At 40.3% G+C, this 21,166-nt stretch overlaps 1 protein-coding gene across 8 annotated transcripts in view; it reads left to right on the top strand.

Annotated features, from left to right (window-relative positions):
• LDB2 (LIM domain binding 2) overlaps window positions 1–21,166 on the top strand; it is a 706,182-nt gene that overhangs the window by 550,203 nt on the left and 134,813 nt on the right. For all 8 annotated transcript variants that reach the window (XM_033948750.1, XM_033948741.1, XM_033948759.1 and 5 more), the window contains exon 5: window positions 2,203–2,286. In XM_033948750.1, the coding sequence (XP_033804641.1) occupies window positions 2,203–2,286 (84 nt within the window). The remainder of the gene's footprint in view (window positions 1–2,202; window positions 2,287–21,166) is intronic.

Here is a 21,166-nt window from a genome sequence, read left to right on the forward strand (position 1 = left end):
GTTCCAGGCGAAACATGGCCATGTTGGGTATCTGGTTTTTAACAACCTAGAACAAGATTAGTGAATTAAAGTGCTGTACTTTTAATTTTCTCAATAGCTTGCTGTTATCATTGTTTCAAGGCTGGATCTTGTTAGTTAATTGCCTTGTTGTTTTCCGAAACACTGTTTACATGCTCAATTCACTTACAAAATTAACCCCTAATTTATCAAGGAATATTTTTACTATCCAGTGCCTATGCAAAAAAAAAACCCCCTAGATTAACTTTATCTAGCAAACATAACTTTATAGAAAGATTGATTGTACTATATTACTGTATACTATTAATTATTTCTATAGCGCTACCAGACATACGCAGCGCTGTACAGTCACAAAGAAAATAGTCCCTGCTTGAAAGAGCTTGCAACCTAAACAAAGCAGACAAACAGGTGTTATTACCAGTAATTTAAAAGAAATAGAATAACTTTCAGAATTTGCTGAACAAGGATTTGTAGATTTTTCTTTTGTATTGTTTTATATTGTATATACTACTACAAGTTTTTTTCCAGTAAACCTCAGAATATTAAAAATTTTATATTAATAAAAACACATTTTCTGAGTTTAATAATTTTGTTTAGATATGTAGTATAATGTGTGTACTTGAGTGTGTATGTTTGTAACTCTCTAACTATAAATTTTGTTTATAATGTTAATTTTTTATATTTTTTTATAAGAACTTTTTAAGTTTTATCAATCTGCTGTACACTGTGTAGAGCCATTGTTGTTGTGGACAGGCAACTAAAGCTGAATAAATAAATTTGTATATAAATTTATATTTCCTCACAGAATATTCTCTGGAAATGAACACTGCCACCTAGGTGTCCCTGACTTATACAGATTTAGAAAGAACCATTGCTACAATTCTAAATGGGGATAACTTATAGGTAGACTGGATGGACCGTTCAGGTCTTTATCTGCCATCATTTGCTAGAATGGTTTACACCTCCTTACTATACTAAAATGGTATAATCTTGCTATATATTCAATATATATGTATATGAGGACAAATGTCAGCTTTCGGGGAGGAGTGTGCTTGGTAGGGGGCAAGGAACGATCTTGCTTTACTTTGGGGGAAGGGTGTGCTGGGAAGGGGGGCAGGGAGTGATCTTGCATTGGTTTGGGTGAAGGGGGTGTGCTTGGTTGGAGTGCCAGCACTCAGTGTGCCTAAAAAAAAACCCCGTGCCAGCACTCAGTGTGTCTGAATAGCCTCCACAGTGCCAGCAGTCAGGTACTGCACTTCACAGTGATTGGGGTGTGTGAGTGGTACAGGGGTCTGCTGGAAAAAGGGGAAAGCAAACAATTTTTGAGGCCCACAGCATCCAACAAAAAATAAGAAAAAAAATATTTAAAATTCATAAAACTGTTTAAACCTGGAAATCAACCGTACAAATGATATCAAAACTCACATGGTAAGTTTTCAGTTGATTTTGTGGCCTGTTAAGTCTATACATCTATTCTAGCATCTGTTAATGTAACAAGCTTAAACACTAGTGTACAGTAATCCAGTTGACTTAGCACTAGAGATTGTACTAACAATTTGAAGGATGAAACATCAAAATATGCTTATACTGTGCAACTTCCATAACGTATAGAATTCTTTCCGCACTAAGGCATCAACTTGATTGCTCATGGTTAGATTCTGGTCCAAGATTACCCCCAGAATCTTAATGGTGGTTTGTAAATCTTAAATGTCTGACCTGGAAACCTAGTTTATACCTACAATTTCTGTACCCAACCCAATGTCAGTGTTTCTATCTATTGTTTATATGTACAGTGTGTACCACCCTCGGACCTCCCCAAATATGCCTATTTTGTTCTCCTTATTCTGCAATCAGATTAAAAAAGAAAAAATAGCTGTTATGTGTTTGACATAGCCCCAAATATATAACTGCTTCTTAAACATATACGTAAGGTTCATTTTACAAAGCTGTGCTACCAGATAGGGTGCACTGAATACAAAGAAGGCCATTGGAATAGAATGGGCTTCTTTTCATTCAGCACACCACTAATTGGTAGCGCAGCTTTGTAAAAGGAGCTCTCAATCATTTTTGTTACTTATTGGACTGATTATAGATTCTGAACCATTTTTGACATGTCTTGTACAATTATGACATTTTTAAAAAAAAATCTTTTTACTTTGGTTTCTGTCCTTGATATTATTTCAGGCACAAGACCCTCAGGTTCTGGAGCAGCTGTCCAAAAACATCACCCGAATGGGTCTAACGAATTTCACCCTCAACTACCTCAGGGTAAGCACTGGAGTATTTGTCATAATAGAGTATAATGAGTTTGAAAAGGTTACAGGAATCTCAAAAACAACATGGCACATTAGGGTCTAAACTAGAGGAAGGAAATAATTTTTTTATTAAGTTAGTAACCTGTTGATTAATCAATTAATGATGTCTTTGCATTAACTAATGAGATGATTTGTATATTTTTCACATAGGCAAATCATTCTGTTATACACGAAGGCCCGGATTCTGTAACCAGTGTCATTGTCAGCAGCTGCTGATCACTTGTCAATCACGCAATGGTGCCGCGTATAGAATCACACCTCTGGCAAAGGTAGGTGCTGGAAATGCAGGCAAAGGTTTTCCTGGCCTACATTTCCGGTGCCTACCTATGATGTGAATCGTGCCTTCGTAGATGCTTTAAGCTGCCTAATGGCAATTCTGGAATTAGGCCTCAAGAGACAAACACCGGTGCTTATGATAAATCACAATATTAGAACAAAGACTTCAGTACTGGGTAAACTGAGACTTTATTTTCAGTTTAATTACCCCGGGCAGACAACTCAAGGAAGACAAGCACCAAGCAATAAGCCTAAATAAGTTCTGCCCGGACATCATCTAAACTCTTGTTTGTTTAAAAATGATTAAAGATGTAAATATAAGTGTTGCTCAAGTAGGGGGAAAAAAAACAAATGAAATAAATCCCCAAATCATCCACAAAAATTTAATAGCAAAAAATGCTTAACGTTAAAAAATTCAATGCATTAAGCCATTAAGGGGTCCTTTTACTAAGGCACGCTAGCCTTTTTAGCGTGCATTAAATATTAGCATGCGCTAAATGCTAATGCAAAAAACAAAGTGGAATTGTCCCGATCAGAATGATGCACACAAATAAAGCGTCCTTCCACTCATCTGATAATTCAAATATCCTTATTCACCCAATAGCTCAATAATTCTTCCAATGGCTCAATGACTCGACATGTACATGTTTCGGCCAAACAGGTCTGCCTCAGGAGTCTTGAGAGTCTTCAACAATCTAATCAAATAGCGTTATGTATGACTCTAGAGTCATTCATACAGTTGCTACCAAATCAGAGCATGTGGAACAGCGCTTGGAGCCCAGAAAACATGCCGGGCGTTCTGCAACTGAAGAAAAGACTATAATAGATGCGTTAGCGTTTAGCACACGCTAATATTTAGCACGTGCTAAAACAGCTAGCGTGCCTTGGTGTAAGGACCCCATTGTGATTTATCATAAGCACCGGTGTTTGTCTCAAGAAGGATTGAACCTTATTGCCAAATTTTTTTTGTTTGGACTTCTGGAATTAGCCATGCCCACAGTGATATTAGGTACCCTAAAGTGCCTACGAAGCATGATTCTGGTGCCGATGTTTTAGGTGCCAGTAGGGCCTTGAAGCTCAATTAAAAACATTGTTTCAACAGCATTTTATATTGAGTTTGGGCGCCAGTTAGAGAATCCAGGCCAAAGGGGGTAATTTTGTAATGGGATACCTGGGTAGGAAAGCCACATGGGTACATTTGTTGCATCTGTTTTATAAAAGCAACATATATGTCTATGTGCCTTTAAAAATAATTGACCCTCTAAAATAGTGATTAACGTTGTTTAAGTCACAGACCCCTTTAATAATCTGATGAAAGCTATGGACCCCCTTACCCAGATATATTCACATAAACACAACTTTGCATGCAATGAATATAATGTACTTTATTTATTGAGATTTGATTGTCTCAAACACAAAGTATTATTAAACTTTAAAGCAAACAATCAAAAACATCCCACACATTTTTAATGCAAAAAGTAATGGCAACTCATTATAATTATGAAATACAATTCTCTTATGCAACTTAAAACAGATCTACTACTACTAAATCTACTTTCTCATTATCTGCAAGAAAAATCAACAGTACTGGGCTGTATAGTGAATATAAATGTTAATTTTTATCTGACCATCATGGACCCACTAAAACCCATCCACGGCCCCAGGTTAAGAGCCCCCTGCTTTAGAAATGTAAATGTTTGCACGTAAGTGCCAATAATAATAGGTGCACATCACAGACTGGGTCAGGAACTGGTTGAGTGGAAGGCAACAGTGGGTAGTGATCAGAGGAGATCACTTTGAGGAAAGGGATATTACTAGCAGTGTGCTACAAGATTTGGCTCTTGGGCCTGGTCTTTTTAACATTTTTATAAAAGATATTGCTGCAGGGCTGTCGGATAAGATTTGCCCCTTTGCGGATGATACTAAAATCTGCACTAGAGTAGAGACCCAGGATGGTGTGAATAACATGAAGAAAGACCTTGTGAAGCTTAGACATATTTGTGCTTCAATTATGAGCCCCTTAGTGTTTAATCAATAGAATGAGAACAAAGCGAAGTTAGGATTCAACTACTACTTCTCTTAATCATTCTCCTTGTGATTATGATGAAGTATTTCACCCCCCTATTGCCTCAGGTACAAAAAAAACCCCTACAAGTCATATGTGGCTATTTTCTCAAATGTCAGGATAATGACTTCATGATTTGCTAAAGATAGGACTGGCACAACAAAGTAAGATAAGATAGGCTTGGCAGGAACATGCATATTTAGGAGGCACCATGCCACACATACCTTGCTTACTATGCAGCTCGAGCTAACATCTAACTTCTAGTGGGTATTGGGTCCAGCTGGGATAGGATACAACAGTTCTGAAGTGTAGACCTGTGCTGGAAGACCCCCTGGCTGGGGTGGGGGATTGTAGGGAAGGAGCGATGACATGTTTGACATGGGGATGTAGAGCAGATTGGGAAGGAATGATGAAATTGATGGACATGGGGGATGACAATCTAAAGTTGAGGGGGGGGCACTGGAAAACCTAGCTCCATTCTTGGTTACTATTGTGAATGAACTTAAGTATACTCAGATCATCCTGCCATTGGTTTCCTTCAACCACCAAAGTTGTCATGCACAAATGACATCAAAATTGTGCTATTATCACTCCCTTCACACACCCTGCTCTTAACTCCTCAAAGCTTTCTCTATATTCTGAATTATTTTTCTTCCCTCATCCACTCCACCATTTCCTTTTTACCCTGCTCCCGATTTTCTACTTATGCATCTGAAAAAGTGGACTCGTCTTTGAAAGCTCATGCCTCTGTCATCTTTGCTGCTCCAGACTAACATGGCTAATTGTTTGCAAGTTTTTAACTCCAAGCAATGACTCTGGAAATTTTTGGCAACATTTTCCTTTTCCTAACAAAAATCAGAATAACAAGGACATATATGTGAAACAGAAAGGACAGGCTGCAGAGAAATTTTGCTGTTGTTGTACTTGTTATTTTTAGACAAAACCCCTATCAGAAAAATCTGTTAGTTAATTGGAAATCTTGCCAACGTTTCCCTTTCCATTCAGGCAGCCCTTTCCTTTTTGGTAAGTCTCCAAGAATTAGAGGAAAGAAATGACATTCATGGATGGTAGCATATCAGCATGTATAAAATGACTTGCACGTCAACTAGAGAAGCGTATTTCTACATAGTCTGGATTCTCTTGCAGCAATACAGAACAAAGTATTTAGGGCTCTAATAAATCAAATTCAGGAAATAAAAAGTGAGCTTCCTAAAAGTCAACTGAAACCTATTTAGGAGCATAACCAAAAAAACTAAAATATCCCCAAAAAACACCTAAGTCGACACTTGGATGTCTTAATTGCCGGGACATCAAAGTGCTGATAATCAAAACTGTTTTCCTGTACGTCTATTGAGACGTTTCATCTTCTGCATGTCCATAGTTTAGGGAGAAGTGTTAAGAGGCATGTTATAGGTGAGCTTTGGGCAGGCTTTGGGCATGCTAGACTTGGGTGTCTTGTGGGGATAATCAAACCTGTCCCAAGACATCCTGGAACAGAATTTAGACATTTTGGGCTAGACCTCTTTTGAAAGCTTCTGAGTGCCAAAAGATACCCAAACTGACCAGATGACCACTGGAGGGATTATGTAATGATACCCTCACACTCCCCAGTGGTTACAGACCCCCCTCCCACCCCCATAACACTGAACAAAATAGTACATACCTGTCTCTGGAACAGCAGCATCTGGTATGGGAAATCACACAAGTGTTTTAGTCGCCAGATGGGTGGGCCAGTGAATCATAGAGAGGAGGAGCCAGAACTACAAGGCACTCTAATGACAACATCTATGTTTTTTTTAAAGTATGAGTTTATCAAAACCCTACTATACTGTCTAGTTTCAAGTTTTTCAAGTTTTATTTTAAATTTGATTGATCGCTTAATCAAAATTCTAAGCGATTAACATGATTGAAAAAATATTTACAATATTCAAGGGGAACCAACTGGCAGACTTACAAAAGATGTACAGGACTTACAGCGCTCAATGGGAGAGGAGGGTAGGAAATACAATAATGGATAGGAAAGAAAGACAGTAAAGGGAAAAACATCAGGATGGGTAAGTAGAGAAGAAGCAAAAGAAAAGAATCAGATAAATAGAAATAAGAGAGGAGGAATAGAGAAATAGATAAAAACAGCAGGAAACATAAGAAGGGAAGCAACTCTGCGGAAAAGCGAAGGCACGAGTAAGCATTTGAGATCCTAACCCTACTATATACGTATAATATACATAAAATGTATATACATAATATATATACGTAGGTGCCACCTGCAGCCATAAGGGCTATTGGGGTGGTAGACAGGTGGGTATAATAGGTTTTGGAGGAGTTTTGGAGGGCTCACCATAAATTTTAAAGAGTATATGATGAAATGTATATCTGGCATCCTTTATGTGAAGTTTACAGCAGTGCCTTCTAAGGTGCCCCACTGCTCTGTTGGCCCCTCCCATGTCTAAATGGTTCTGATTTGGATATTTCTAACTTGGACATTTTTGTGATTGAAAATAGTGAATAAAGTTAGACATCATAGCGGATTAGACGTTTTAGCGGCCAAAACATCCAAGAAAGTAATTTTCAAAGCCAAAATTATTTGGATGTCCCATTCAAACATATGTTTCTGTGCTTCCAAATGTGGATGTTTAGTGGGAAAAGTCCAAGTCAGACTTAGGGGTCCTTTTACTAAGGTGCGCTAGCAGTTTTAGCATACGCTAAACTCTAACGCATCCATTATATCCAGGGTTGCTTTACGGCAGCATTAGGAGGGAGTGGGCATTCCTCTTGCTGCCAGAGGGGGGGTGCTTAATGGCAGCAGCGGAAGAGAATGGGCATCCCTCCTGTTGTCGGGCGGGGTTTGCTTAACAGCGGGAGGGAGTGGGCGTCCCTCCCGCTGCCAGGGGGGAGTGTTGCTTGATGTCAGTGGCAGGAGGGAGTGGGCATCCCTCCTGACAATCTTTGGTTTGGGGTATTTATTCTGTACATGTGCCGATTGCTATCACCAGCAATCAGCACATGCAAATTTAGTGACCTTCAGTGACTCTCCATGAACCTCATTTGCATGCACGGTTTTTTAAAGAAAAACCTCACCTTTTTAAATTGTTACAGTAGCAGCTATGACAGCAGCCTGTTGGATTTTACTGCGAACATTTCAGAATCTTCCCCAGTGTAGGAGGTCTATAGACAACACCCATATAAATAGAAGTTCCATCTTCTCTTTTCATAGCAATTCATATTGCTTCTTCCTTGCTCCAGGACATCTGCATTTCAGAACTTCAAAAAACCGCGAATATTGGATGCGGTTTAGGAGCAGGGATTGGAGGCAGGAGAGGGCTGCAAGGGCAGCGGCAGGTGCTGCTGGTGCCGATGCGGGCGGTGGTGCATGTGGATCGGGGGGGGGGGGGTCGAAGAAGCTCTGACTAGCAGGAGAGGGCTGCAGTACATACAGGAGAAGGCTGCAGGGGCGGCATCGGGGAATGCGCACGGTGGGGTCCCGGAAGAGGCGGTCAGAAAAAACCACGAATGAAAGTCTGCAAATCACGAATTCACGAGGGTATACTGTACTATTATGCATGTACCTCTAATACACTATGATTATATCATCTCAACCTTACAGTATATACAAGGTACCTTTATTCCTGTACCCCAATCATTGTGGATATACCACTGTAACCCGTTCTGAGCTCCTGAGTAGGATGGGATATAAAATTGAAATAAATCATCAATCCACATTCCAGGCTTACATATTTTCACCTGAATTCTAAAAAAAAAAAAAAAAAAAAAAGTACTAAATATCGAATGCCCATATTTGGGCGCATGCCCAATTTGTTTGTGCAATTTAATTGAATAACAGGCCCATAATTTAGATCTTAATGAACAATTATTGGTGTTAATTAGTTTTAATTAAAAATTACACCTAAATTTTACGAGTCAAAAAAGGAGGTGCAGAAATGGGAGCGTCACTTGTAGATGGGGGGCATTCCTTGGTTTTATACATGTAGTTATGGAATGAGGGGAATCCTCATATAATTTTGGTGCGAGGATTTGGACCACATTTCAGTAGGTGCAAATGGATGCATCTAAAGTTAGGCGCAGTTCCCAAGCATATACCCTATTCTTTACACTATGCCTAACTTTAAGAGCTCCTTTTACGAAGGTGCGCTAGCGTTTTTAGCGCATGCACCGGATTAGCGCGCACTACCTGAAAAAACTACCATCTGCTCAAGAGGAGGCAGTAGCGGCTAGCGCACGCGCTATTCCATGCGTTAAGGCCCTAACACACTTTCGTAAAAGGTGCCCTAAATGTTTATAGAATAGCACTACACTATTTTTTTATTTAGGCATCATATATAGAATCTTGCCGTTTATCACCAACACATATCTGAATAGTTGCACTTTTTTCAAATAATATGTAGCAAGTAAAACTTGAAAACTACCTACCTTCCATTTCCATTCAGTTCCAGGACAGCTTTGACATCCACCACAATACAGTCATACAAAATGCTATTTGAAGTAAATAACAGCTATGGTACAGAATATACAGTTTCTGGTATAAAACGTCTTTCAAGTATTATCCAAAAAAGGTTTGCAGACATGAGATAGAATTTATTAATAGTCTTTCTGCCCATAAAATTCAATTTTTGCAAATTAATTTTCCCATGAGCAAAGGCAATTTATTATCATGGAAATATCCTGTAGCATAAGTATATAAATAACAATAGCCTGACTACTTGCTGGGCTTTTATTGTACCAGGAAAGAATTATTCTGATTTATTTAGAAATTCAAAACTTTAAGTGAGCCCAAAGGAAAAACGGATACAAGCTTTAGAAATGGTTTAGAAAAGTCTTCAGTCTCTGTATTAACAAATCCCAAAGACATATGATTTGATCCCACAAAAAAAAAAAACCCCACAAATGAGAACTGGAAATCATTTTTTCCTAATATATAGAAATAATTTAGTATTAAAACATTTTGCACTATGGACTAAAATGTGATGCATAATTCCCATAAACACAGGGTGTGATTTATTATGGGCAACATGTTGAAATCTTCTGCTCAGTGTGTGGCAGCAGCTACCAAAAATGCAAACAGAATACAGTAGACTCAGTTAACCAGCACCCATGGGGATTGATAGATGCCGGATAAATGTAGTTTCTGGTTGCTTGAGAATTACTATTAAAAATAGGCCTACCTAATACTATACCTCATACTATGCCATACCATAAACTTTTCCAGACAAACTACTGGACATGTGGTAGGCAAAGCGTGGGTGTACTCAGGTGTGGCATGCCAAGTTTACACTTAAATTTCTTTTCAGTTCAAAAATTTTTATTGATTTTAACATACAAAAAGTACAATAAGGAAGGGGGGGATTTTATTATTACATGCTTTATATGAGAATGGAATTTATGGGAGGGAGGGTTGGGATAGGGATGGGGATAAGAATTTGTGAGATGTGTCATTGATTATTTCTAAGTGATATATTTATTGTTTATGTGATTGAATATATTTTAACACTTAATGCAATCTTGAAAATGAATAAAGAATATTAAAAAAATTTTTTTTATTGATTTTAACATACAAAAAGTACAATAATTTTTTGTTTAAATCTTTATTTATTTTCAAACTTTGATAGTGCAATACAATTGGTAAATCATAAAATACTGCATAGAACGCACTAATAATTATATAGTTATTACATTAAACAGTCATTTACTCCCATCCAAATCTTAATTATTAATACAATAAAACATGATGTGATTTCAATATTATAATAAACATGGCAAGATACAGACAAGCTGTACAAAGGCAAGGAGTCATTAAAAAATTTATCTATATAATACAACAAGCTGACCTATGCCTATCTGGGAGGAGAATATCAGCACAACCTGATACAATATCCAAAGCACAGAGAGACACCGGGACTCCAAAAGGAATGTGAGAGATAAGCCATGATGTGAAATACACATTCTGTCATAGATATCCATGGCCTAGCACAACAACTGAATGACATCAGTATGTATTGCAGTAGGAGTTGACCGGACTCCAAATTCTGATATAGGAACTCATAGACTTGGGTTTTTCCGCTATGACGCTTTCATATTTTGCTGTGAGGCATAACATGTTTCACCAGGTGACGTAATTCACCTTAGAGAGATCTTTCCAACAATGTAAGATATTTTTGAGGGCCAGAAATAGCAAGATGTTAAGCAGCTTTGCATTATGAACAGGCAACGTGTGCAAAAGGCCGTGATGACCCAATATAATAATGCGCAAACTTATGGGCTCTTGTATGTTCAAGATTGAAGAAATGGTTTCCCAAACCTTACTCTAGTAGACTGATATATGCTTTCTGCCAGAAAATGACTTTATTTTCATTTTTATTTAACACCCCTCCCCCCTTTTTTTACAAAAGCATAGTGCGTTTTTTAGCACTGGCCACGGCAGTAACAGCTCCAACACTCAGAATTCCTATGAGCATCACTGCTGTTACCGCTGTAGCAAAAAACAGTTTGAACATATTCCTGAAGGAAAAAGCTAATAAAGTATTAAGGTAGACCTGGGGAAAGTCGCTGCTTATCCCTGGGTATAATTGATAGGGAATTTTGTTACTTTTTGGGAAAATGGCAGGTATGATTGACCTGGATTGGCCACTATTGTAGGGTTACCCTATGGCTCCAGATAAAAGGAGGACAGATTGAGACATCCAGATTTTACTTCCATTGAAAGCAATGGAAGTAAAACCCGGATGTCTCAATCCGCCCTCCTTTTTCTGGAGCCATAGGGTAACCCTACACTATTGGAAACAGGATACTGGGCTAGATAGACTCTTGGTCTCACCCAATATGGCTATTTTTCTTTTCATGCAAAAGAGGGAGAGTAATTTTTGTAGCAAGGTGTTCTGGTACCTATTCAAGGCATCAGTAACTTTGTGCATGTATGTTCCAGTGAGAATTCATAGTTTGGCATTTATTTAATAAATATATATCTAAACATTAATCCAGCCTCATTTCATCCATTCTCTGGCCCAGGAATAGTCGTATATATCATAGAAACCAGGGCTGGTGTTAGACATAGAAGGGCTCAGAAACTGGAAAGACAGCCCTAAAGCTCACCTTCAAGTATGACTCCTTCAGCTTGAGACAGGCTCGAGACCCCTACCAGCATAGAGGCCCAGGGTAATTGCCATGGTGTTGAAACTGTAATGCTGACCCTGGCAGTAAAAGAGACATGTTTTCCTAACATCCACCTTAATGCTTCTATACCCCTGGGTGATTTTACGAGAGCCTACATAGGAGTATAAAATGACAGTCTTTGTCCTGTTCGTTCATTTATTCTCAGAACTAGTCTTTAAGCCCATTACATTAACGGGTGCTAGAACAGATGTGTGTCTGCCTTTTTTTTCTCTCTCTCCTTGGCCGCTGTTTGTCTTTCTTTCTTTCTGTCTCTCTTTCCTCGGCTGTCCACCACCATCCCTTGCCTGCTCCCCTGTGTCCAGCAGCACCCCTTCTCTGCTCCCCCTGTCCAGCAGTAGGCCTCCCTTCCTGTTACCTCCCCCCTGTCCAGCAGCACCTCTTCCCTGCTCCCCCTGTCCAGCAGTATGCCTTCTCCCTTACTTTTAATCCCCCCCACTTCCCCGCCTAGCAGCACCTCTTCCCTGCTCTCCCTGTCCAACAGAAGGCCTCCCTGCCTGTTACCTCCCCCCTGTAACAGATGCTTTGAAATGTATATAGCTATACTCGTTCGGAAACGAGCTAAAAAAATCCTTCCTGTCCTTAGAAAGCGAGAGAAATCCCTATTGCCCGGCTGTAGCGTGGACAGCCCCTGCTCACTGTCCACCGCTGCTGCTGGGACCGCTTTCCTCGACGGTATCGGCGGCCCAGGAAATGTGCTAAGCTGCGCTTTGCTTCTGGACTGGGTATGCACCACTTTTTCTGGGCAGTTCACCCTGGGAGTTCTGACTTGAAATTCAGGGCCTGCCCTGAACTCTGCCACTCTTTGCTGTTGGAAGCAGCAGCAGCAGCGGTCGGAACGTCCTCGCTGGTCGCAGCCTCCCCCTCTCCTTCGCTTCTGCTCCCCACGCTAGCCTGCACACTGGCACCTCGATCCTCAGCCCCCTCGGTGTTGGAGCGTATTCAAGGCCTTTGTACGGAGCCCCTCTCTTCCCCGTCCGCAGCGCTTTCGGAACGGCTTCCTTCGTTGTTTTGCCAAGTTTATTTTTTAGTTCAAAGTTGCTGTTGTGACTCCTTTCTCGATCCCCGCCTACATTGAAAGCCTTCTCTGATGCCGGTGTGGCTCGAGAGAGGAGCCACGGCGGCGACTTTGAAGTTAAAAATAAACTTTGTCCCTCAAGTGTAAGGCATCCGAAGCCGGCAAGCCCGCACATCACCTTGGTGTCTGCGAAAGAGAGATCAGTTATAAGCACGCATGCCCACTCCTGCCAACCACAGACCTACAGATCAGGGAACATGCCGGTAAGAGTGCGCATCCGTGCTTAGCATTTTATTATAGTAGATGTGATAAGAAAACTCCTTTGGGAGCACTGGTTCAAAATACAAATATAAATGTATATAGGAGCTATGAGGGGGTTCTGAAAAGTTCACAGCCCAACCTACCAACTTCCTAAATTCTGCATGTTATTTTGCCATTGTATCTGAAAAGAGTCTTATCTTATTTTGTTACATGCCAATTTGCAGAAACAAAATTTGATGTTTTCACATTGTTTCAAATCATTGCCTCAACCATATCCACATTATTCTCTTCTTGGTTGGGCTGAGAACTTTTCAACACCCCCTTGTAGATCCACAAGTTGTCAGTCTTATGGGTGCATGCACAAAGGGGTACTGAAAGTCCTCAGCCCAATCAACCAACTTCCTAAATTCTGAGCATTATTTTGCCATTGTAGCTGAAAAAAAAAGTGCTACCTTATTTCATTAAGTGCCAATTTGTAGAAACAAAATTCTATATTTTGACTGTTTCAGATCATTGATTGAACCGTATCCACGTCATTCTCTTCTTGGTTGGGCTGAAAACTTTCAGCACCCTCTCATATAAATCTCATTTTAAATATAAACAACCAAATTGTTGATAGCAAAAATCACTTTTTCATACAATATCAAGCTAGTATAGCTGAAGCGTAAATATTGAATGGTTGACATATCCTATCCTTAGCTATGTTTTAAATTGTGTAGGTCCTTTTCCATTGCAAATGCAAGCAGTGTCTCACTTCTGGCTCACCACACAATTGTTTCCCACGTATTCACCTTTATAGGACCCCCAGGGACCCCTGAAAAAGACTTTTTGTCGAAATGCGGACCGTGTTGGGTCCTGTATCCCTAGCGGACTAGGTCCTTTAAGGCTCTTATGTGGATGATTTACTTTTATGTGGATGGAATTATTTTATGTGGATGATTTTAGTGTATCTTTGGAACTTTGATACTTTCAAATAAAGTCCATTTGGAAACATCGTCACTCCAAAGAGTTTTTTTTGTTTTCTCTGGATTTTCTTCTTTGTGGATATTAAATTGTGTAGTTACTCATTTCATTCAAGAAGAGTCCTCTGAAAGACTTGAGAAGCCACCATTTAGGGCTCCTTTTACAAAGGTGCGTTAGGGCCTTAACGTGTGAAATAGCGCATGCTAAAATACCGTACACGCTAGCCGCTACTGCCTCCTCTTGAGAAGGCGGTAGTTTTTCGGGTAGCACATGGTATAGCATGCGCTAATCCGGTGCGTGCGCTAAAAACGCCAGCGCACCTTTGTAAAAGGAGCCCTTAATGTTATACAGAATTGCAAAAAAATTGGTGGCAGGGTCATCCTATTGCTCAATAGAAGAACTACAATTTTGTAGCAACAATTATAAAAATGACTAAAAATGACCTTGAATATCCAATAGCTCCTTTTATTGACTGCAATTTGAGGCTTGAATAAACTAGTATGGGCAAGCAACGTTTGAAAAGAGAGTGCAGGCATTCCTACCCATATCTACTCTGCTCTGCTCCCCCTCCCCCCAACCCTTCTGTAATTCTATTTCCACGCCTCAGCCTCTTTAAAACAGAAACTGCCGACCATTGTAAATGTGGAGGTTTTGTGATGTTGGCAAAGAGCCCACCAAGCCCCCTTTGCAATATAGACATGCATTTTCACATAAATCCAGAACTTTATAGTGCTCTGTACAATAAGAACTTAGACATAAAACAGCTACTGCATTCAGCTCCCTAGACCCCCCCACCCCCATCCCCCTCAGCCCTCCCCTTCTCGGTTGTTTCATAGCATAATCAGAAACGAACGGCAGCGTATTAGTGTTCAGAAGCCCGCCGTGACGATGCACAGCAGGATTTAGATTCTGCTGGATTGTTCAGAATGTCCCATGCAGCATTTGCTAAAGAGTTAATTGCTTTGCCTTCCCTGTAGAATTCTATATGCAGACACGTGAGTTTTTCCGAACTCTTACTTGGAATATTTGCCGATTTGAAGGAAAGCGAGTTGCTACATAGTCATGAACAACAAGAAAGGCTTTCTAGGAGCAGAAATAAAGAAACGCCCATTTTTAGTGGGTTCTTCTCTGGACTGCATTCCAGACAAATATTTTAACAGGGAAGAATTAAAAATATGAGGGGGGGCGTTGAAAAGTTCTTAGCCCAACCAACCAGCTTCCTAAATTCAGAGCGTTATTTTGCCACTGTAGCTGAAAAGAGTGTTATCTTAGTTCATCACGTGCCAATTTGCAGAAACGAAATTCATTGTTTCAGATCATTGCTTGAACCATATCCACGTCATTCTCTTCATGGTTGGGCTGAGAACTTTTCTTTCTTTTTTTTTTTTTTTTAATTCTTTATTCATTTTTCCAAAATTTACAAACAAGCACATTAATATTTAAATACAGATTTGCAATAGGAATCAAAGAAAACTATTAATCCTAACACTGCTCACATCGGCAGTGTAAGGTAATTAGAAAAGAAAATATATATTATTTAGTCCACAAACAGAAGTAAGGATCCAAGTATTAGAATTAATATGAAAACATATATAATTAATATTAAGGGCTGAGAACTTTCCAGCATCCCTCTCCTACTTGTGCACTTGTCTTTGTACCCATCAATGAGCCAGGAAAATGTAAAACTATCCTCCTCTTTTCTTAAGAATTTGCTTCTTTGGCTCTGAAAAATGCATTTTTAGATTGTTTATCAGTGTCATTGAGGTAAACACTTATCTTGATATCTAATACTTGTAACAGTCTTATCTAAAGCAATGATCCTTCCAAATCTCTAATCTCCAAAGTGCAGCGTGGGATGTGTTATGTTACGCTGCACTAGTTAGAATTTGACTTGCAAGCCGGGAACGCCGAGGCTATGCATCATTTTTCTTTTCATTAGCCACTTTAGTCAGAGCTGCATGGGGCTGTCAGAGACATAAACTTAATAACACTCACCTCTCTGTGTATTAATAAATAAAACTGCATGAGCCTACAGTACTTATTGCAGGCTTCCCGCTTGTATCAAAAAATGCCTTTGGTGATGAAAAACTCCACACTTTGCATGTGGGAGCTTTCAGCTACTTGACATGTATTATAGTGGAGAGAAGTAACCCACGATGACGTAAGAATGTGGATTATATTTATTTTTATTGAGATTCTAACCGGCATCAGTGAAGCTTCTTGATTTGTCAGCATTCGGTAGCGAGGACAAACTGCAATCACTGGTACACCTGCAGCAACTGGCACTATTTTCAGAGTGCCCAATACAAACAACTGGGTAAATAATATACAGAGATTTGTTCCAAAAGATATATATCAACAAAAAGCAAATTTTCAGAGTGCCAGTGAATTGCTCTGCAAATACTCCTAACGGCCGGTGCCTACCACTGTTTAACAGTGCACCAAAAGTTCTTCATATCTTCCCCTCAAACAACATTTGATAAGCTTCCACTGATATGTAGCACAGTCTCCCACACTGTCAACATCAGTATTCTAGAATTTTCCATCCTTCCTCCAGGCTTTATCTCCCTTTTGGCCTTTTGGGGATGATTCACTTTGATGTTAGGTTTCTAGTTCTGCTACTGCTGCACTGAAGATGCCAGGTTATTTTCCTAGTTTATTTTTTATATAATGCACCCAAAATTGAGCGAAATGGCTAGGACATCTGGAGAACTGAAAATTTTGCAGGATTATTCTTGAAAACTTTTTTAACCTCTCATTATTACAGTTATAGAGTATTTTTGTCTAAATTTCTGTGCAGAGCTTAATAAATACATAACAGAATAACAGATAGAGTTATTCCTAACAAAATCTAAGGGCTCCTTTTACTAAGCTGCGATAGCGTTTTTAGCACGTGCAGAATTTTAGCGCACGCTAAACCCATGCTACGCGGCTAGCCTGCGCAGTAATGCAGCGCGCGCTAAAACCGCTAGCGCAGCTTAGTAAAAGGAGCCCTAAGTTGCTCCTACAGGTGGAATTTGGAAACTAGATTATATAGCCTGCATGAAAATTTACCCCTAACTAAAGAATACCATTGCTATTCTTGCATTAAAAACGAAAGAAATGCCATCGAGACACATGAGGGAAGCCAGTGCTTGCCCTTGGAATGTTGCTACTGTTTGGGGTTTTGTCACTTGTGACCCGGGTTGGCCACTATGGAGACAGGATACTGGGCTATATGGACCATTGATCTGACCCAGTGTGGCTATTCTTATGTTCGTATGATTACTATTCAACCTGCAGCCAGGTATGATTTTAGACAGAACATAGAAATGTATGAAGGTAGATTTTAGACAGAACATAGAAATTGAGGCACAGATGTACAAAGCTCCGTCAACCTGATAAGAAAAATATCAGGTTTGAAATTATTTACTTTTACTGGGCTTTACTCGCACAAATAGCATGCAAATCGTATGCATGCTATCTGTGCAGAGTAGCCCGGTAAAAGAGGGGAGAAACTGTGCCAGCTCCTCCTCCTGCCTGCAGCCTGTATTCTCCCTCTCTGCCCAGCTGATGGTGGCTCCAAAGCTGATGGCAGGGGAAAACCACAAATTAACTGAGCCATTTGCTGCTGCTGTCCCCTCTGCTGGCTCTCAGCTGATCATGGTTCCAGAGCCGCCATCAGCTGGGCAGAGGGGAGAAATGGCGGCTGCAGGCTTGAAGGTTTTATGGGGGAGGGGAGGGCACAGCAGTTGTGAGTGCATAACACATGTACAACAGCTACTAGCAGCTCCAGAGCTACCGGAAAACTTTCCCCATAAAAGTGGAGGCGTTCCCTTTCATGCATCATAAGGAGAGCTCATTAGAATACTAATGAGCTCCTTGTAATTCATTTGCATAGGGTTCTCGGTGGCTGCTATAAGGATCAGTAGCAGCCATGGGGAACCTTTTTGTGCATCAGAAGCTGAGCTTCCGTGCCAGTAAGACTGCTTTAACGAGCCTTGCCAGCACAGAAAGCTTTTGAGCATCAGGTCCTGAAACTGAAATGTCCAGGTTGGGATGCACCAAATGGTTGTAGTGCCTTCTCTAAAATACTGTACATAAAACACTATGTGTGTACATGATGGCTACATGCAGTGGGAGGAGCCATTTTACAGCTGCCATTGTCTAATATAAAAGATGCAACACAGAAACATACTTGTCTAAGTGTCAGTATGTACATGCATATGTTGGTATTTCACAACATACATGTGCGAGTGCCAACAAATGAATATGTATGTCTGCCATTTTAGAAACCTACAGGTCTAATTGCTGTCAACTAAGTCCCAAATCTACAAACCAAAACAATGGGGGTATGAAGGGGGTGATCTCTCCTAATCCTGCCAAAAAATGTCTTGCCCATACTGAGCGCATTTACAAAATCCATGCAGTTATAAAACCTAAAATTTATCTTGACAGGCATAGATATGCATTTCTCTTCTGAAATGGAAAATGCACCTATATATTGGGCTGTGCCCAAACTATGCCACCTTATCAAATACATATGTTTATCATTTACATGTGTAAATCCTGGCTTTCACTCTAATGTATGATCTGAAAGCATGCTCATCATAATACTATTTCACACATTGTTGTGTGATTGACTGTATTCCGTCATTGACCTCTGCACAGGTATAATCACCATTTTCTGTGCTCCTCAGAGGTCTTCTATTCAAGATTAGTCATACCATTTTTTTTTTTTTTTAATAGACCAGTTTTTTGAGCATTTCAATGGAATATCATTACTTAGGGATCTTAATGTGTCCAATTCTCCATTTGGCCTCAGCAAGAACAGATGCCATAGAGACTAATTCAATACAGATAGTAATAAAGTCGAAAAAAAAGAAAATTGTATCAGAAATGTAAACACAATCATATTTAATAAATGAATAGCATTACAAAATTTAGTAAAATTCTAAAAATTGCAGTTGTACTTTATTGAACCAACATTTTTCTAGACAATCCAGTTATGTCTTTTTGTCTGTTACATTCCTATACTGCTGGGAAATAAATATTAATATCTATCTATCAGTCTTATTATAAAAAGATTCTTGAAGGGACTGTATACTAGCTGAGGTAATTTTCTGGCTTTCAGATCCAGTGCACTGCCTGACATTTATTTTTAAACAGATAATTGTTTTAATAACACTTGTCAGTTTGCCGGTTGATTTTATTGCTTTCTAGAGGGGGGGTGGGATTTGTGAGAAGCCTTTTAGAAGCTTTATAGAAGGGTATTGTTTTAACGCTTTTATTGTTCTCCCCCACCATTAGCTTTAAAAGAAGTTCAAAAAGACAAATGTTTATAGTAGTCTTTGATGTGTTCTGACGTATTAGGCCCAGATTCACTAAAGATAGTGATTCAATCACTGTTGGCCGATACTCTGGCCGATTTTGAAACAGCGATCGATTCACTATTTTTTTTGCATGCAAATGGTTTGCACAGAGCATTTGCATGCAAACTCCCAGACTCAATCGCTCAGTGAGCGATTGAGTCAGTGCAGAGCCCCGACAGTAGTGACAGAAGAAGTAGACTCCTGTCACTGCTGTCAGGGTTTCTGTCACCTGCCTGCTGATTTTATGGCAGGAGGGATTTCCAGTCCCTCCTGCCATCGGTCCCCTCCTCTCCCGCCCGCCCGTGGCCGGCCGAACACCCACCCGCCAAACTTATGGCAGGAGGGATGTCCAGTCCCTCCTGCCATTGGCCCCCTCCTCCCCAAGCCAGGAGGAGAGATGCACGATCCTACCTGCCATTGGCCCCCTCCTCCCCTGGTCAGGTGCCTCAGGTTCCTCCCTTGGGAAGGGCCTGAGCCAATCAGGGACTTCCTTAGGAAGTAGTCTAAGAAAGTCCCTGATTGGCCAAATTGCGCTGCTGCTCATACCGCTCAAATGAAGAAATTGGATCGCGCAGCAGGGCAGGAATTTGGAAAGCTTGCTCCTGCCCACTGTACCTCCACCAGCAATCGGCAGAGGACCCGCTGCACCGCCACCAGGGATCGGCAGAGGTATGATAGGGCAGGGAGAAGGAGGGAAGGCAGAAATGGCCTTAGAAAATTCTGGGAGGAGGCATTGACCTGAATATAAACCGGGACCCCCATTTGTGGGCCAATTTTTTGGCCCAAAAATCCCAGTTTATATTTGAGTATATACGGAACATAGAATGTTTCAGACATAGGGTAAAATCACAATTTTCCAACAAACAAAATAAAATTCGGTATGGCCTTTCCCCACCAGAACAAGCTGCCATAAAAAGTTCACAAAATAATCAAAATATTGACACAAAATCTGCAGAGAAAGAGGCGCTATAGTAATTATGGATACACAAAATTACATTGGAGAAGGACATAGACAACTCTCAGATAACACATACTATTTTTAAAAAATCAACCTTATCATTAGCCTCTTCATTACAAATCTCTGGCTGAGTTTGTTGCCATGAGGTGGACTGTTGCTTTCTGGTTCTCTGTGGCTGTAGTTTGCTGCTTTTTTTTTTTGCTGTGTGGCTCTGGCTTGCTGAGTCTGGAGCAGATGTACTGGCCCTGAGGCTGGCCCTGGAACTGTCTCTGTATGAAAGCTAAACCCTTTTCTTTCATTGCAGGGAGCTGATCAGTCCACCCTGCAGGTGTGTTAGGATAGCCTGGCTCAGAGAACTTCTCATCAGGCCTAAACCAGTTTGAGTTTGTTTGGGTGTGGCCAGTATTCCATTCCTGCTCCTTCCTTTCACTGGCCCTATGGCTGCTGGGAGATGTAGTCTTTCCCTTTGTTTTCTCACAACTGGCTTAGGTAAAGCTAAACCAGATCTGCCTGCTTTAGAAGGTTTCATTGCTGGAAGGCTTGGCTTGTGAGTATTCCTAAGGGCTGCTTTGGGACTTCCTTGGCAGGCTTAGGAATACTTTCAAGGTTCTTAACCTCATTTCCTTCTTCCAGCAAGGCTTCCTCGCTAGGAACAGAGTCCACCCTGTGACAATATTAATTCAAAAAAACAAATAAAATCAAACACAAACATATAATCCTCAGAAATCATGTAAAAAACCAAGCAGAAGAACAAGCACG

Source organism: Geotrypetes seraphini, chromosome 1 (genome assembly GCF_902459505.1).
Source record: "Geotrypetes seraphini chromosome 1, aGeoSer1.1, whole genome shotgun sequence".
Taxonomy (NCBI): domain Eukaryota; kingdom Metazoa; phylum Chordata; class Amphibia; order Gymnophiona; family Dermophiidae; genus Geotrypetes; species Geotrypetes seraphini.